This window comes from Rhincodon typus, chromosome 7, assembly GCF_021869965.1.
Source record: "Rhincodon typus isolate 14 chromosome 7, sRhiTyp1.1, whole genome shotgun sequence".
Classification (NCBI taxonomy): domain Eukaryota; kingdom Metazoa; phylum Chordata; class Chondrichthyes; order Orectolobiformes; family Rhincodontidae; genus Rhincodon; species Rhincodon typus.
Window position 1 is genome coordinate 43,865,968 of NC_063338.1, and position 19,112 is coordinate 43,885,079.

Below are 19,112 nucleotides of genomic sequence, written 5' to 3' on the forward strand. Positions count from 1 at the left end.
CTGAGGGGTACTTGGTCGCAGTTAGCAAAACTATGAACCGCATAGAAAGGGGAAACGGGGAGAAACTAGGGGGCCACAGTTTTAAGGTAAGGAACCGGAAGTATGAGGAAAGTTTTATTTCCCACACCCAGATGGTTGTGGATATCTGGAATTCACTGCCTGAGAGGGTGGTTTAGATGAGCACTTGAAACGACGTGGCAATAGAAGGCCAAATGGTGGAAAATGGGATATTTGATGGCTGCTATAAACACGATGACCTGAAAGGCCTGTTTCCGTGTAGTTTTTAAAAAAAACACAAGATCAGCCATGATCGTATCGAATGACAGAGCAAGCTTTAATGCCTTATAAAAAGGTCGAGGTTAATTTCCTTTTCATCTTTACTTGGGACAGTTTTAGTGCTTCCACACAACCCCATAGCTAACCTACCCGCTCTAATCGATTCTGTGCCTCACCTCCCCCCAAGACCAACACTATCCCGCCCTGAAGGGAGGACGGGTGGGGGTGGGGGAAGAATCGGATCACACAAACTTCGTGAGCGGAAGTGGCGTGATTGATGTCTCACTGGACCAGTCAGGACCGAGATGATCCTGACACGGCGGCAGCGGGCCAATGAGGAGGAAGTGGGAGGGCGGGGACATCCGCTATGGTGTTCGGTTGCAGGCACAAGAACGTCGTGGTTTTTCTGCCGACCCCCGGACGGTCTCGGCTCGAAGCCCCACCCTTCGAGCACCCACCCCACCCCACCCCAACCCCCACCTCTCCTCCTCCTCCTCCCCTCCGCTTCCTGCACCGTCAATCAAAGCAACAAAAAAAACACCAGCGACGCTCGCCCGGCGTCAGCGTCCGAGAGACACAATGTTAACCGTATAAACCGAGCCGGTGTGAGCTGAGCTGAGCCGTGCCGTGCCGCCCGAGGTGGGAGCCGCTATGACTGGTAGGTTTGTAGAAAGGCCGGTGCGGCGGCCAGGCCCAGGCCCGAGCACGAGCCCGCGTTCAATCCGATCACCGTCTCCTGACCGCCCACGGTTACAGGTCTTCACCCTCATGATCGTTTCTTTTATTTTTTTTTCTCTCTCTCTCTTACCCCGACCCCCTTCCCTTCCTTCCTTCCTTCCTTCTTCGCAGCTCCAGAAAAGCCAGTGAAGCAAGAGGAAATGGCTGCGCTGGACGTGGACAAGCAGAGCGAGTATCTGCAGCACCGAAACGCCGCCGGCGCGCAGGTAAGGCCGGACCTAACTGGCGCGCTTTCTTTTGTCTTGCAGTTTGCTAATAAACAGAATCTGTAATGTGTGTGTTCACATGTTTAAATTTTGATGTGTACGGTTACTTCCTGTGTAAGCCCCGGACTAATTCACACCCACTTTCCTCCTAAACCCGCCCCCTGTGGGTAGAACATTCAGCCGTCACCGCTTGCATTGCTGGCAGCTACGTGCAGCAAGATCGGGTCGCCGCCATCGGAGACCGTTGGAGCTACCACAACAGTTGGGACCGGGCTGGTGAGTCAATCAGACAGTCTGTGAACAGGCATTTTTTTTCAAAGGGGGAAAGAGGAAAACAAAAGACAAGTTACCGCAAAATGAAACTCCCCCCTGCACCCACTCAAGCCACAACCACCACCACCCCGCAATCTCCCGAAAACGAACAAAATTAATCGGTGCAGTGAAGTTCTGCAAATCCAGGGTTCCATACCGAGGTGCGCAAGTGCCATTTTAAAAGAGAAACCGCAAATGCAGCCTGCGGTGATCGACTGAATAAGCTGTTGTGCATGTTTTCATGCAACTTCATTCTTTGTAGAATTAAAACACTCTTAGGAAGAACAGGGCCCAACAAAATTTTAAAAACACTTGTAAACACACAACCTCTCGTCTTTATTTCTGTCACGTGTATGTTTCCAGGATGAAGTTAAATTATAGATATTTTTATAGATATTTCAAATCATGGTCTGGCAGCTTCCTAAATCCCAAGAAAGTATTGCTTTGCTGAGTTCACTATGTAACTTTTGAAAGGTAGGTCATTCATTTTCTAAACCAGTAATGATTTTCCCTGCTGTGTAACTGAACGTTAGTATCCAAGAGCAATTGCGGGTAGACAACTTTAAACGAGGAGAAACTGTATGCATGCTGCCATTCACTGCCTACACAAAAATGAACTAAGTTTGTCGTACTATACGTTCCACAAGGTTTTAACCACTTTATTTCTTCAGCTATCATTACATATTTAAAAATGGAAAGTCGATACTGGGATCAAAACAAAATCTTAGTAAACCTTTCAAGCTATTTGACATCTCAGAATTTGTTTTGGTACAAGCTGTTAGCAATTTCCTTGCTACCGTGGGTTTTTGGTCTTCTCTTCCAGATACATTCTTGATAGATTAGATTTGTCCAAAAGCAGTTATCATCTAAATTTTCTAAAAGGCATCAGTTGTATTGCTGAAGGAAAAGGGCAGTGTGACCTAGCATAGGAAAGTGATGTGTGAAGCAACTGATAGTTACTGGTACACTAACTTCGCTGTGGTGGTCTGCGCCTATTGAATGTAATATAGTTTGTCCAATCTCTACAATATCTTTTGATGCATCTATTTAGTTTACAAATCACAAGTATCTCAAGGTGATATGAAAAAACTGTTCAACAGGGTTGGTGGAGGGATAAAGTAAAATTGCCAGTGCTTTTTATATTTAGTTAATATTCCTTGCTATTGAGTATTTACTTTTAGCTTAACTTCCCTAAATAGTTACCTGGATCTTCCCCTCATTTCCTTCCTTTCCCACTTCCCCAGCAGAAATGAAATCAGTAATTTCAAATTTACTTAAATTAACCTTAGGAAATTGCCATTTCTCTTGCACTTTGAATTTAGGGAGTATGGACACCTTTCTCAACTAGGTCATGTTTTCTTTTGAGTTCAGATTCTGAATCATACCAATTTGAATGTCATTTTTGTATTGGTGAATCAGATACTAATGCACTGTGCAGTGATAACCATTGCATACTTCATGTATCCATCCTAGGAAACCTTATCTTTAAACATTGTAGTGTTCTTCAGCTTCCCCAACAATCATGATCTTATTTTAAAATTGTAATACAAAAAAATCCAAGAGCACCAAGTAAGCTGCTGCAGAAAATTAAAATTGGAGCACTTTATCACTTTTCATTATTTCTAGAACAATGCCTGTTGACTGCTGAGGGGAAACATAATAGACACATCCCATGTATGGAAAAGGCATGGACATGAACGCCTTTATTCATAGCAGTATCCATATTGCTTGAGGCTGATGAAAATAATTGCTGGAACTTGAGTGCAGAAATTCTGATCTTTCCTGGAATAAAAGCAAACAAATACGTATGAAGCTATCTCTCTGACAGAAAAATAAAATATTCAAAGGTATTTTGTGCGTCATAATGAGAAGATATATAGCCTAGGTCATGTAAATCTTCAGTGGGCAGAATACTTGAGTTTCCATCTACCTGCTGCTGCAATCCTATTCTGTTTCCCCTTGATGATAAGCGGTAGTTGGTTAGCTCAGTTGGGTGGATGGCTAATTTTATTGTGAAAAGTAATGTCATCAGCTTGTTTAAGTTCCTACACCAGCTGAGGTTGCTGTGAAGGATTTTTCTTCTCGCCTCTCTCCTTGCCTGTGATGTGACCCTTGGGTTAAACCATCACCAGTTGTCTCTGAGGGAGCAGCCCTATTGTCCAGTATGACTATGGTGACTTTATCTTTAATATTCTTACCACATGAGAGAGTATCTTTTGATATATCATCAAAATAAAATTGGACTTAGTTATCCTTGTTTATCTCCACTTTTATGGAAGTGACCATAGATACTTGTGATTAGCTTGATATTTTAGTGTTTATCGAAATAAATTCAAATATAGCATTATTTCATCTAGCCATCAGATATCTTGCATGGTGTGATGTTTAGCTGCTTATCTGCTATCCCCTTGTTTTTGAGTTTTGTACTGGAAAAGAACCATAAATATGAAGAAGCTAGCTGCTTATGAACCTTTGGTAATTTAGAGGGTAATTGTAACTGTTCATACTTCAGCTTCAAGTTATCAGTCCTAAGATGTGTAGCATTGGGGTCATGACATGTCTAATTTTGTAATTTTTATCTATTTGGTTTAGAAACAATATTGTCAATTCTGTATTATTGTATGAAATTTAAAATTGTGAGAAATACAGACTGTTATTGACTAATCACATTAGTTGGTGTTCTGGGTGAAGGATTGTTTTTTGTATGTTAGGTTAGTTAGAGAAGACATATTTACCTAATGTCTGAGACGTTCATACTTCTAATGCTGAAATTGCTTCTATTCTTTGCTAGGAGTAACGTTAAGCTTAAATTGTGTTCTCTAACATCCAGATAGGCACAGATGCTAGTTTTCATTCACAGTTTAATGAGCAAATCCTCAGCACAGTTAGAGGAGGGGCAGAGATTAACCGTTGTGCTTATAGGTGGGAGAAATGTACCATCTGTGTTTGAAACGGGACAAGAAGCTTATTTTAAATCAGTGCTAGTTAATTTAGCATTGCTTGCTTAACAAAAGTGAAATAGTTCCCTATTTAGAGCTAAGTTTGAAGTCCTTTTTTTAATATAGAGAGTCAGGATTATATAAAATTCTGTGCCGAGAGGTGTGTTCAGTTATGAATTTCATTTAAACTGTTTTAACTTATTTTTAGATTTGACCTTTTCAAATAGAATCCTAAACAGTGTATGTATGTTTTTTAAAAAAAAATAGGAGATGGGCATGTAACTTCCTTTTTATTCAGTATTATAATGTAGATAAAGTTCCTGGGGCAGGTGAGAAATGGAAATTTAGCCGTAAAAGCAGCCAGTGAATGCCTCAACAAGGTAAGTGTTGAGGAAGGCATGAAAGGAGAAAACAGAAGTTTACAGGGTGTAATCTAGGCATGGTCGTCTTTTTATCAGTTGCACAAGATGTATTCCTAAAAGCAGATATCAATTGGGGTATAAGGGTATGAAAAGTGAGCCAAAATATTGAGTAATTTGCTACAAAGGAGCATTCAGGCTTAAAAGTAGTAAAAATGTCATGAGTTATCTAAAGCAAACGGTGGAAGAAAGGGAATCTCGAATTGTATTTGCACAAAACCAAGCTGGAAAGGAAATACTTATAGACTGCAAGTTTGATAAAGTTCAGTAAGCCTGCCCTGATAATTTTGTCAAATTGAAACTGATTTGCTGTAGATGGTAACAAAAATAAATGATATCTTAATTACATTAAGCTGCTAGTTTATTACTATAAATAACATGTATGACTATGTAAAGTAGTTGAAGGTTTCCCTGATGTCGGTTCAGTAGACATTATGAACTATATAGCATAAGAGTAGCTTGATTTACTGTTCAAAACCAACAAAGTTTAAGAAATTCATTGAGAACACCAAAAATCTTTAGCAAAGCAGCCAATGATGAGTGTTTTTATTGACAGCTAATGGGCCATTTCTCAACACTCTTTAGAATGGGAGCGACTGAGCATTTACCGTTTGGTTTAGCATTTTTTATTATTGGTGGACACTGACTGCAATCGCCTTTACAGCATTTTGCTGATTTGAGTGGGGTCGTCCTAAATGGAGAAAACGATAACATTTCTGAGCAGGAGGAGCTTCTTAAAATTTACCTTGCAAACAGCATGTTGTTCTTTTTTTTATTATGGAAAGTAAATTTGTTCATTGATTTACAAGTGGTCTTAATAATTTGATCACCTGTATAATCGTATATTGACCTGTATAATTGGAGAATTGCACCTGACCTGTGCATGCTCATGTAATTCTGAATGCACTAGAGTTCTATTCTGAAAGCCTCTGGGCCATGTTATTATAGAACCTGGAGAGTAAATGTGGACTTCTTCATCACAGTGGATCCATGGCCTGCTATTGGAAGTGATTGGAGATTGTTGATCTGAGCAACCATTTCCTGCAAATCTGAAAAATATCTTGCTAGTTTCTTTATAAGTAATTCAGTCAAGATGTTATGCCCGCAGTGGAAATCTGTGGGTGTGTTGATACCTGGAGTAGGATATGGCAGTTTATAATACAAGGGAGAAAAATCAACAGGCTCAGGGGCATGTCTGAGGATAGAGTTTAGGAATTTGCTGTACTAGAACAAAAGTTCTAATTATATGGTGTGTAGCAACAGTGGGAAATGATTTGACTTGAAATAGCACTGTTTCTGAGTTGCATCCATTCTACTTGATTTTCTAAAGCATTATTATTTGGTCTTGACTACCCCTGTATTATTGAGAGTGTGGAGTAATTAAACCAATGTAATGTCGGGATGAAAGAGGGATATGGGAGAACCAGCAAAATTGGTTTTAGAGGAACTATTTTCAGTAGGATTTTTAGATGGTGAGGGGAGGTAGGTGTTGCTCACAGACTGTTGGTGGAAAAAATGTAGTTTAAATTCAAGACTGTTGATGCATATTTACTGTTGCTCTGCTGACGTAGTCTGGCTATAGGTGTGGCATAGAAAGACTCAGGCAGTTTCATTAAGTGAAACAGTGAGAGTATTGGATTGGGTGGGGGATAAGGGAGAAATACTGCAGAGGAAATGAGGGATAATAAGCAGTACAGGAGAAGAGATGGTAGCATGAAAGATCATGCTAAGAAATTCTTTTGAAGTGAGTAAAGAGAGAACTGCTAGGAACTTGTCTGTCGGATGGGATGGAAAATCTTTGGTTTTGATTCTCAATTCTCTTTGCTTACTTTCCCTAAAATGCTGAAAGCTCTCCCTGCTATTTTCTTGGTGGTTTCTTAGGGTCTTGCCCTCCTACCCTGTGATCCTCCCCACGTCTCTTTTAACTTTTACTAGCTTTTCTCTTTTTGCTGTTCTTTTGGAGTTGGTGACCGATGTGTGACCTTTGGAAGATCCCACTCCAAGCTCCTGTCCTAGACTACGCTGTTTTGCTCCTTATTTAATTCTTCCTCAAAAAGAAAGGTAAGTACGGTAGGATTAGAGACAGTGGTTGAGTAAGGATAGTTTCTAGTCAAGAATATAAGGGAATCATATCAGATATAGACAACTGCATTCAAATAAATCTCTTGAACAGCTTGGCAAATAAGGTTAAGGATAATCCAAAGATTCTGCAAGTATGCTAAGAGTAAGAGAACAACTAGAGAGAGTGTGGAGTGCCTTAAAGATCAAAGAATTCGTCCTTGTTTAAACCTCCAAGAGATGGAGGGTTATTAAATGAATATCTTGCGTCAGTTATTACTGGATAAAGAAATGGAGGCTAGAGAACTCTGGGAAATAAAAATTGATGTTTTGAAAACACATTACAGAAAAGGAAGTACTAGAGGTCTTAGAAAATATAAAGGTGGATAAATCTCTGGGACTTGATCTAGTGTATCCCAGGATGTTGTGGGAAGTTGGGGAGGAGTTGTAGTACCCCTCGCAGAAATATTTGTGTCATCTATAACTACAGAAGAGGTGCTGGATGACTGGAGAGTAACTAATGTTTTGCCTTTATTTAAGAAGGGATGTAAGGAGAAGCCTGGGAACTACAGACGCACGAGTCTAATTTCAGTGGTGAGTGAGTTGTTGGAGTTGATTCTGAAAGAAGGGTTTTATATGCCTTGGAAGGTAAGGAATGATTAGGGATAGTCAGCATGGTGTTATGTGAGGAAAATCATGCCTCACAAACTTGATTTTTTTTGAGGAAGTAAGCAAAAAGATTGACGGCAGAGTGGCAGATGTTTACTGGACTTCAGTAAAGCCTTTGAGAAGGTTCCGTGTGGTAGGCTAATTAGTAAAGTTAGGTCACGTGGGATTCAAGGTGAGTTTGCCAATTGCATACAAAATTGGCTTAACACAGGAGATAGAATGTGATGGTGGAAGGTTGTTTTTCAGACTGGAGGCCTGTGACCAGTGGTGTTCCACAGGGATCAGTGCTGGGTCTGTTTTTTTTGTTTGTTATTTACACAAATGATTTGGATGAGAATATAGAAGGTATGGTTAGCAAGTTTGCAGATGACATCAAAATTGAATGTATAGTGGACAGTGAAGGTTATCTAAGATGACAGTGAGATCTTGATCACTTCAGTCAATGGGCTGAAGTAGGGCCTTGCGTAGTGTTGTAAAACTGAGACGACTAGGGGTTCAGGTACAAAATTCTTTCAAGTTTGCATCATCTATAGATAGGCTGGTTAAGGTGTTTAGCATGCTTACCTTCATTGTTCAGACCTTTGAGTATAGGAGTTGGGACGTCATGTTGAAGTTGTGCAGTATGTTGATGAGGCCTTTTCTGGGGTATTATGTGCAGTTCTGCTCGCCCTATTATAGGAAGGATACTATTAAGCAGGGGAGGGTTCAGAAGAGATTTACTAGTATGTTGCCGGGAGTGGAGGGTTTGAGTTAGGAGAGGCTGGATTTGCTGGGACTTTTTTAACTGGAGCGTAGGAGGTTGAGGTGTTACCTTGTAGAGGTTTATAAAATCAGGACGGACATGGATAAGGTGAATGTCAAGTGTCTTTCCCTAGGCAAGGGATTTCAACATGGGAACATATTATTAAGGTGAGAGGAGAAAGATCTTAAAAAGGACATGAGGGGCAGTTGTTTTACACAGTGGTTAGTGTGTTGGAATGAACTGCCAGAGGAAGTAGATGTGGGTACATTTAATGTTTGGAGGCATATGGACCAAGAACAGACAGGTGGGACTAGTTTAGTTTGGGATTATGGTCAGCATGGACTGAAAGGGCTGTTTCTGTGCTTTTTGATTCTATGACTTTATGCTCCCAATATTATTCCACTGCTACACCCCTCATTCCTGTTTCTCTGCCTTCCCTTTATACTTCTCACTTTCCACAAAACTTGATTTTTTTTAAACTTTCCATTTAGTTCTCTCTTACCAGTACCCACCAAACATTTGCTGTGCCAGGATCCCACTTGCTGTACCTGTGTTAAATAGTGAATTTCTGTACTTCTAAAATGCAAACCAAAAACCTCTCTTGAGCATTCCTCTGTATGTGGCCTTAATCTCTACATATGTGTAATGTAATGCAGTTAACATCAGAAGCATACATGCTAATGTGTACTAAAACTTTTGAGGTTTCAAAAAATAGCTTCTAAGCAGAAAATGCTAGTCACTGAAGTGCGCAAGTGTTTGAAGGCAAAAGACTGATGGATGGAATAACATTTGTAGTGAGATAAGTGATTGACCAAGCTGCTCAACATGTTATAACAACCCAGGAAGTTCCTGATCCAGACTCTCAATGCACCACAATGCAACATGTTGCTAGTTTATAAGTCAGTTTTTTTTCCTTCATTTGTTCACGGGATGAGGGCATCGCTAGCTAGGCAGCATTTATTGCCCATCCCTAATTGCCCAGAGGGCAGTTAAGAGTCAACCACATTGCTGCGGGTCTGGAGTCACATGGCCAGACCAGGTAAGGGTGGCAGTTTTCTTCCCTAAAGGACATTATTGAACCAGATGGGTTTTTCCAACAATCGACAGTGGATTCACGGTTATCATTAGATTTTTAATTCCAGATATTTATTGAATTCAAATTCCACCATCTGCCATGGCAGGATTTGAAGCTGGATCCCCAGAGCATTATCTGGGTCTCTGGATTAACAGTCCAGCGATAATTAGTTAAAAGGTCTATATGATAGCAGGGCTAAAGTTGGGCGGAAACAGGCATTGTGAAATGCACAATTCACTCTTAATGTAAAGTCTAAAAAAAAAACTAGAAGTGCAGAAACAACTTGTAGGAGTTTGGAATCCGAACACTAGTGATGTAATGAAGCATAACTTCGTAACTACCTGCTGGAATAGGTTGGGGTCAGTAATTGAACAACAAAACATTTTTAAATGCCCATCACTAAGACAAACTGATTTCTTTAGACAACATGAGTAGCGGTGCTACTCAAGATTAAGGAATAAAATGTTTTGTCTATATTCAGCTGCTAGAAGGTATGATTTCCATGAGACCCAGACATGATAATTGATGTAAGTATAAGGACATGGTTTAGATTTCACATGACACTGTTCACTGAATGTGATAATTTCCAATCACATTTAAACATTCATTACTTAATGGCTTTGCCAACTGAGAAATTCTTTTATGGCAGTTGCCAATTGGGTTTGAGGTATTATAAGGATAGAATGCTAATCAGCATAAGGAAGAGAACTTTGGTGTCTAAAGAGCATTGATACGAAGAATTCCAGGGAAACTAGGAGAGTTGGCAGAAGGATTCTGTGACGGAGTAATTGGGAAAGGTTGGTGTTTGCACGTTTGGGTGATTTGGGTTCTATCGAGGTTTATGATGAGTGTGGGAAAAGTGATGTTTGATGTAGAGAGAGCCTGAAATTATTGGGAGAGCAGGATTTGATAACCTTTTGATAATATCCAAACTGCTTTTAGCCCATCTGGAACCATTGAAATCCAAATGTCTTGTTCTTGCATGTTATTAGGCTTCCTTATCTAGTTTGTGAGCCCATTTTCTGCCTTCGAATATTATCACTTCTCCCATTGTCAACCCATTTCTGTTTTTGTTATTGTGTAAAAAGCATTTGGTGTGTAACTGAATTGCAGGAGTGCAAAAGTGGGAAATGTAATGTACTACTCGATAATACCTTGCATATATTGTTTTGCAATTAATTACCACCCCTTGTTTCTGCTGTGTTGTTCAATTTTCCGTCAACTTTGCTTCCCTAGCCTATTTCCATATCTCTTGACTCCTTTACAATCTTGGCTTTGAGCATGCTCAAAAGACCATGTGCATCTACAAACTTTATGGGATAGAGAATTCTGAAGATTCATATATCCTCGAGTAATTACATTTCTTCTTGTTTCAGTCCCAAATGACCAGCCTTTTATGCTGACACTGACTTCTACAGCCAGAAACACTACAGAGATGAAAGGACGTATCAGCGCCTGTCCTGTCAAACTTCCTAAGAAATTGACACTTTCAGCTTGAACACCATTTCAGTTTTGAAAGACACCAGAGAATAGAGACACTGCACATGCTTGATAAGTAATTCGTTCTACACGGTGTAATCTAATGATCCTTAGCACTCCCTCCCCAATCCCAGGCAAATAGTTATCATCCTTGGGTAAAGAGTCCAAAATTGTAGTTCTCCAAGTATGGCCTCATTAGAATGCTACCTTTTAACGTTATACTTCAGTTCACTTGTTATAATAGCTAAGTGTTTGTACCTGAATGTTGACTTCAGAAGGACAGCCAGAATCACCAACTACCAACATTTGTTAATTCTTTACATTTAAAATAAAACTCTACTTTTCTATTCTATTCCTATTAATTTGGATAATTTCTTATCGCCCACATTAAATCTAAATAAAGGGATCTACGAGGGCCTGAAGCATGAATTGATCAGGATTGATTTGGGAAAGTGAAAAGTGTTGACTGTGGATAGGCAATGGCTGATTTTTGAAGAACAGGTGTATGAATTACAACAACTGTTCATTCTTTCTTTCTGGCACAAAGATAAAACAAAAATGGTGGCTCAGCCATGGCTTCCAAAATAAATTATGGCTAGTATGTCTCCTTGTTGTACCCAATATAAAATTCAGAAAAAGCAGCAAGCCTGAAGATTGGAATCCGTTTAGAATATAGCAGAAGAGGATAAACAGTTTGAGTTGCGAGTAAAATTGCAGGGAGCATAAAAACTGACTGTAAAACTTTGTTTATAAATGTGTGAAGAGAAAGTGTAAACAAATTTAGGTCCCTTGTGTCAGAGCCTTTAGCTATAGGAAAGATGTTATGAAACTTGAAAGGGTTCAGAAAAGGTTTACAAGGATGTTGCCATTGTTGGACAGTTTGAGCTTTAGGGAGAGGCTGAATAGCCTGGGGCTGTTTTCCCTGGAGTGTCAAAGGCTGAGGGGTGACCTTATAGAAGTTTATAAAATCATGAGGGGCATGGATAGGGTGAATAGTTACGGTTTTTTCCGCAGATTAGGGGCTTCCAAAACTAGAGGGCGTAGCCTTAAGGTGAGAGGGGAAAGATTTAAAAGGGACTTGAGGGGCACCTTTTTCATGCAGCGCCTGGTGCATCTATGGAGTGAACTGCCAGAAGAAGTGGTGGAGGCTAGTACAGTTACAACATTTAAATGACATCTGGGTGAGTACATGAATTGGAAGGGTTTAGATGGATATGGGCCAAATGCTAGCCAATGGGACTAGATTAATTTAGCATATCTGGTGGGCATGGACGAGTTGGATCGAAGGGTCTGTTTCCGTGCTGTATATCTCTGACTCTAATTTGTGGGAAACAAAAGAAATGGCAGGTGAATTGGGGGAGGAGTTGAAAAAAATCAGTATTAGGAAAAAGTGTTGCGAGAGAAATGTGGATGTACAAAGGGATCTTGGTGACCTTGTACACCAGTCATTGAAAGTAAGTAGGTGTAGCAACCAGTCAGGAAAGCAAATGTTAGCTACCTTTGCAAGAGGATTTGCGTTCAGAAATTGGAATGGCCACTGGTCTATATTCCTTTATAGTCCTTTTGTGTCCTCCTCGCAACTTACTTTCTCATTTTGTTATTGCTTGGCTCTCTCCTCCAAGTCAAATTTAGGGCTTTGAGCTAGACTTGCAGGGGTTGTGAGGAAGAACCTCTTTAAGGAAGGGGATAATGCTTGGAATCCACTGCCTGCAAGGGTAATGGAAACAGATGCAGTTAATAACAGACATGTGAGAAGTAAGCTTGTAAGGGGGATGTGGACAGAAAAGGGCAACGGAACTGATTTGTGTTGCTGCACAGAGCCAATATTAGCTTAATGGGCTACCTTCTGTTCTTTAGTGACAACTTTATGACCCATTGATACAGATTGTAAATAACATAAGAAATAGGATCAATATTAAGCCATTCAATCCTTTAAATCCACTGTTATTTAGTGGGGTTGTAGCTGATTGCTATCACACCATTTACATGTACTGTTCCCATATCCTATGATGGGTGGTTCTTCAGTAAAAGTCTTACTGATCTCGGCCTCGAACATGCACAGAAACTTCCACTTCCTCCTGGAGCAGAGAAATTCCAAAGATAAAACCACCTAGTTATTTGAGTTCTAAATGCCCCTTATTCTAATGTATGCTTTCTTGTTCTCGTGCCCTCCAAGTTAACCTCCCCACTCCCAAAGCCAGCCAGTGTAAGTAATCTTGGTGCATTAGCTCTCTGATCGCTCTCTTGCTTTCTTGCATGTGGATGTGCTCTCACTCCCTTTCTTGTGTTCGCTTTTTCAGGTACAAGCACCCTCAAACTAAAGAAACCAAATCAGAGCCTAATACTCCAGGTATAGTTTTAACAGAGGCTCTATATAATTGGAACAGGGCATCTTTACCCCTATACTTGATTTATCTGTATTAAAGGCTAACATGCCATTTGCCAACTTAATTGCTTCCTGTGCCTGCATGTTTAGCTTTCAGGGACTTATGAACAAGAGCAGCAACTCCTTTTGGAATTGAACACTTAGCCTCTCACCATTTAGGATGTACTTTTAGATTTCTGTTTTCCCGACAAAAATCTGACCATGGTGGGCTGGTGACGAAGTGGAAGTGCGCTGGACTGATAGTCCACAGGCCCAGGGCAATGCTCTGGGTATGTCTCTTCAAAATCTGAAATTTATAGCTCGTCTCAGTAGTAGTGACCATGAACAAAATTTGTTGTGAAATATTATCTGGTTCGTTGACATCTTTTTTAGGAAAGAAGATCTGGCTTACATGACTCCATTCGCACAGCAATTTTGTTGACTCTTAACCCTCTGAAGTGGCCTAGTGAGCCACTCAGTTCAAGAGCAGTTGAGGATGGGCAAGAAATGCTGACCTTGTTTGAGAAGCTCACCCAAATGAATGAGTTGTGGGGGAAAAAAAACCTTTCTTAGTTGTACCTACATTTCCAAATTCCCAACTATCCAGCCTTTGGTTAAACTTGTACTGTAATATTACTGGTTGGAGTGATCACAACTTGACCTTTGCCCTGGTTCCTATTCAAGCCATTATTCTTACCCACTGTTACGTGAGGAAAATAACAATATCGGCAGGATTGTGTTGGAAATTGGATCATCTGGATTTTAATGGGATCAAGGAGGTGGGAGATGAGCTTAGATTGGGCATGTGAGAAGATAGCGAAATAAGAGTTCAGATTTTGGGAGGTGGAAACTTAGAGGATATTTGATCCAATGAGGTAGAGGAATGGAGGGAAATGGTAGGCAGTTAAATGCTTGATCTAAACTTGCTGATTATATACTGTATGAACTCCTTGAACTTCCTGGAGATATGGAGGAAGAGAGCAATATACCTTTCTGAAGTCAGTCCTGAAGTAGTGAGCATTTTTGGCTGAAAGAGCAGGATCAGATGGTGGTTTTATGGTTCAGCAGTATTTGATGATGGGCAGTATTTGATGATGGGCAGCACTTGTTGAACTTATTGCGTTTCGTAGTGTTGTGGCATGCATTCTGTGGACAAGAGGTGATGGCATTTGTGGGGGAATCCGTGAAAAGAAGGATCATGAGAGGATGCCTTGGAGATGACCTTTTCAGTGACTAACACGGAGGGGGAGGCCACATGAACAATGTGAAGAGGATGATTGTCACTTTGGGTACGTGCAGTTATAGATTTAAGGGAGGATAGAATAACTGAATTCGAGAAGGATCCAGAATAAGAAGTATGTTTTTAGTACAAGCAACATGGATCTTATATTTCAGGAGCAAGCATTTAAATCAATACATAATGATCAAATCTTAATTCTCAAAAGACTTTTTTTCTTCACAGTTTGAAAAGAATATGTTTGAATTTTTATGGCATCATGTAATGTTGAATTATATTAAGATAATGCAAATCATTTTTTTTCCAGCCGCTTGACTTGGCTTCCGCACAGCTAGCAGCGTCCAATGGATGGCAGTTAATAACTTCAACACCAACTGTTGTAACAAAAGATACTGCTGGTAATTATGTGCAAATTACTGGACAGGTACCAGGATCTCCAGTTACTGCTTCTGTACCAACAAGTGGACAATATGTTCTGCAAAGTTTACAGAATCAACAGGTCTTTGCTGTTGCTCCAGGATCATCCACAGCTCCAACTGGTGTAGTGCCCAGTGTTCAATATCAAGTTATTCCACAAATCCAGCCTGGTGATGGGCAGCACTTGCAATTAGGTTTGGCTTCTTCTGGCACAGATACAGCATTACAGCAAGATGGTAATGGCCAAATTCAAATTATTCCTGGTACCAACCAAACAATAATCGCTGGTAAGACTTCTTCAGGCAACATTCTGTCTACCCAAAACCTTGTGTCACCAGCTGTTTCAGTTCAGATACAGCAGGGCAATGCTCACGTCCCTGTGCAAATTCAAGGAGTAGCTTACAGTGGTACATCTTATCCTAGTCAAGCTCAGCTTCTTACCAATGTTCCTGTTGGATTAACGGGTAATGTTGCTTTTGTGCCCATTGGAAATGTTGATGTTGATTCTCTTGGAACACCACCGACTTCAGAGTCTTTGAATCAAAGTGACTCTGCAGCGATTACTACGTCAAGCCAGATGATTATACCTGTTTCATCGGAAGCTATAAATAATATAGATACCTCAACAAGGACAGATGAGCAAAGTATTCCTGGACCTGTACAGAACCCAGCTTCTGGTGACGCCAACACTAGTATAGCTTCATTTGTGCCAACGACGTCAGTGGGTCATATGGTTGTTTCTGATGACCATATTGATGATGTGCAGCAAACCACCTCCAGTAGCAATTCTACTGAAACCCCTGATCAGATTCAGGCAACAAATGTGCTTCATGTGAATCAAGCTACTGTTGATCAAACACAGCTACAAGACATACAAGCTTCAACCTCTCAAACAGCTGATCATCAAATTCAATTTCAGTCGCATCAGCAATTTACTGTCCAGCCACAGATTGTTCAGAGTATTCCACAGCAGGCAATACAGTCTATTGCAGGACAGCCAATTACTGCACAAGCCATTACTCAGCAAGCTTTGCAGAATGTTCAACTACAAGTAGTACAAAATGCAGGCTCCTTAATATTACGAGCTCCAACATTAACTCCATCTGGAGAAATTACCTGGCAAACCTTTCAGGTACAGAACATCCAGAACTTGCAAAATGTGCAAATTCAGAATGCACCAACCCAGCAGATAACTCTGACACCAGTACATACAGTCACATTGGGCCAAGTAGCATCCAGTGGGGCACTGACACCAATTGCACCAGCTCCACTAACTGTTAGTAGCCCACAATTACAGACAGCAACTGTGAATTCGTTCACTTCTTCGAGCATTCAGTTGCAACAAGGCGCACACAATTCAAGTAAGTACTTTCATTAATTTGACCTATAATTAAATTAGTTGATGAAAAAATTGATATTCAAATCTATTGTAATCTCCATTTCCATTTTTTTTGTGGTTTCCCTGTCATATCAGGTGTGCAACTTACCTCCCAGATTGTTCCGTTGTTCTTTCAAATTTGAGCAATGGGTCATGTATGTGAGCTGCTTGATGATTTTGTCCCTCCTTTATCAACATATCTGGATTCTCCACTACAATATGACTCAGATCTTTTGCTCTTCTGTTTCTGTCTTTTATCAGTTTGTGGAATCTGGGCATCAATAGCTAGGCCAGCATTTTTGCCTGGCCCTCCCTCCCTTTTGAGGAGGTGATGGTGAGCTGATGACTTGAACTATTGCTGTCTTTGAGGTATAGGTAATTTAATAGTGCTATTAGAATTACAGGATTTTGCCCTGGCCACAGTGAATGTAGTCAAAAATCAGGATGGTGTAGACTGAGATGTTGCTGATGGTTGTCTTGGTACTGAGAATAGTTTTAAACTTGGCGATCCAGTTAAATGCGTAACTCTTAAATAATAATATATAACTTCATAATGTGTATTGTAGTTTGTTTTGAAGTATGAAAGTGTGTTCTAAGTTAGTTTTAATCAACTTTAGTTAATAGCAAAATTTAGAGAAACAACATCAACACTGGTTCAGAACTGGTCTTGTGTGCACAATTATTTGAATAGAAGTCTTGTTAATCTTGTCCAGTTTAAGAATGGCCAAATAATTTTAGTTGTGAAGTTTCTGATGTTGCAAGACTTTCTGGTGGAGTGAGACACAAGTTCGATGTGGCCAGTATAAAGTGCAGTGAATCAGGTTTGAAGTATCTTTTCTGTGTCATAAAACGATTATGAAACTGTATAACATTCAGTTGATGCTTCTTTCACATATTGAGAGTAGAGTTTTTTTTTAATTTGAAACTTGTTGTGGAAAGGGGATGAAATGCAGGGTAATGAAGTGGCAAGTAGTAAATGAAAAGGTGTTCAGAGGTATTAGTGCCAATGATTTGAGAATAATACATTTGTCCTTTCAATAAGAAAATTGAACAAGATGTTATTTTTAATTGGGGCAATTCGATACTTGGCCAATACAGAGCTGAGTGTGTACAATTGGTTGACAGAGGTAGTTCCAAAGTATTGACAGGGATCTGAATGGAGACATCGTAGCAGCCATCATGAGATCAGAGGAAGGGATATTCACTGACAATTTTGTAGTGTTCAACACCTTGCAATACTTCATGCTGCACATGGAAATGAACTACTTCAGTAAGACCTGAAGAACAGCCAGGCATGGACTGATACATGTTTGAATGCAGAATTGCATTAGATAAAGCTATCAAAAAGGCAACAAGGTTTTGGTTTTACATGGTGTACAGAAGCGAAGACTGAATTATAAATTTGTGCAGAACCCCATATCCTTTTGTTTGCATTTTGTCATAACAAGAATAGTATTGAAGTAGCAATGTGATCAATATCTTCACTGCTGGAATTCCTTCTATGACTTTGACACTCCCAGACTTTGCAAGCTGGATAGGGAAGTTTCTGCTTTTTAGCAGAAGAATTCTGCTCCTTGAAATGGTTTTTTTTGTCTAACCTCTGTTTTTGCCTTTGCCTCTCCCTCTCCTTAGCCTCTTTTCACATACCTAATCTGGCATGGTTCTGTCATGTTTGTGTGGGCTGCATGTAACACCAATGTTGAAATACTGAGGCCAATTTGATTTTATCCAAATGCATTAGTTCACTGTTTTGACAGTACTAGAAGGTAAACCTGGAAAATATGTCTCCATCCGCATGAAGTCGAATTTTTCCGTCTGTTTTGAGCTGCTTGGAAGCATTTGCATTTTACTACAAATCATAAAGTGGATTATAGTTTTCTTTCAACATCTGATTTTCTTATCACATTTTCAGACTCGCATCCCTGTTGTTTTTCATCCTTTACTATTGACATATACTGTCCTGCTGGGCAACACTTCAGTTGTAACTGAACTGTATGAACCCTGTCCAACCTACTGTATTAACATTAATCATAATTGGACATGTCAGTTTTCAGAAGGAAACCTGGCATAATGCATCATTAATTTTTCAGGTGGATACTGTGGTGGCTAGTTGTTGAAGCCTGTTCACACTGATTTTTTTTCTTAACACCAGCTCGAGTTTATTACGCAGACCAAGCAATGTAGATGTGGCACAATTTAAAAAGATATTAGTGTAGTCTCCACTCCAGGTGAAGCCTCGTGGACACCCTCAACAGTTGGAAGAAGACTTCCCTATTCTCAAGCTCCAACAAAGGCCAAATTCCATTTGCTGTTTTGTGTTTGCTTGTTGCACCTGCTTGTTAATTGTGATTCATGCACAAGACCACCTAGATTCCTCTATGCTGCATTTTTTGACAGTTCCAAGTAAATAATACTCAGCCTTTTGATTCTTCCTACCAGAGTGAATGACCTTCACTTTCCAAAATTAAAGAAAGTTTTCTGCCCATTCACTCAACCTGCTTATATTCTCTTGATAATTGTTATGCCCTCATCACAATATGTTCTCACCTATTTTTGTGTTGTATCCAAATTTGGGCACATGCCACTCTGTTCTCTCCTCCAAGTCATTTAATATGGATCATAAATAATTAGAGGCCTATGTCTAATCCTGCTGGCATTCCATTAGTTAAAAGACCAGTTAATCTTGACACTCTATCTTCTGGGTGTTATCCAATCCTCATTCCTTGCCAATACATTGCCCCCAGTACCATAAGGTGCTATCTTCTGCAGTAGGCTTTTATGTGGCACTTTATTGAAAAACTT

At 40.0% G+C, this 19,112-nt stretch overlaps 1 protein-coding gene across 2 annotated transcripts in view; it reads left to right on the forward strand.

The window, feature by feature from the left end:
* Window positions 1–646: 646 nt before the first annotated feature.
* LOC109936839 (transcription factor Sp3-like) overlaps window positions 647–19,112 on the forward strand; it is a 53,822-nt gene continuing 35,356 nt past the window's right edge. Inside the window, exons 1-4 of one of the 2 annotated variants that reach the window (XM_048599458.1) lie at window positions 647–934; window positions 1,126–1,220; window positions 1,392–1,496; window positions 14,823–16,293. In XM_048599458.1, the coding sequence (XP_048455415.1) occupies window positions 928–934; window positions 1,126–1,220; window positions 1,392–1,496; window positions 14,823–16,293 (1,678 nt within the window). In that variant the 5' untranslated portion in view covers window positions 647–927. The remainder of the gene's footprint in view (window positions 935–1,125; window positions 1,221–1,391; window positions 1,497–14,822; window positions 16,294–19,112) is intronic. The other variant, XM_048599459.1, reaches the window with a different exon arrangement.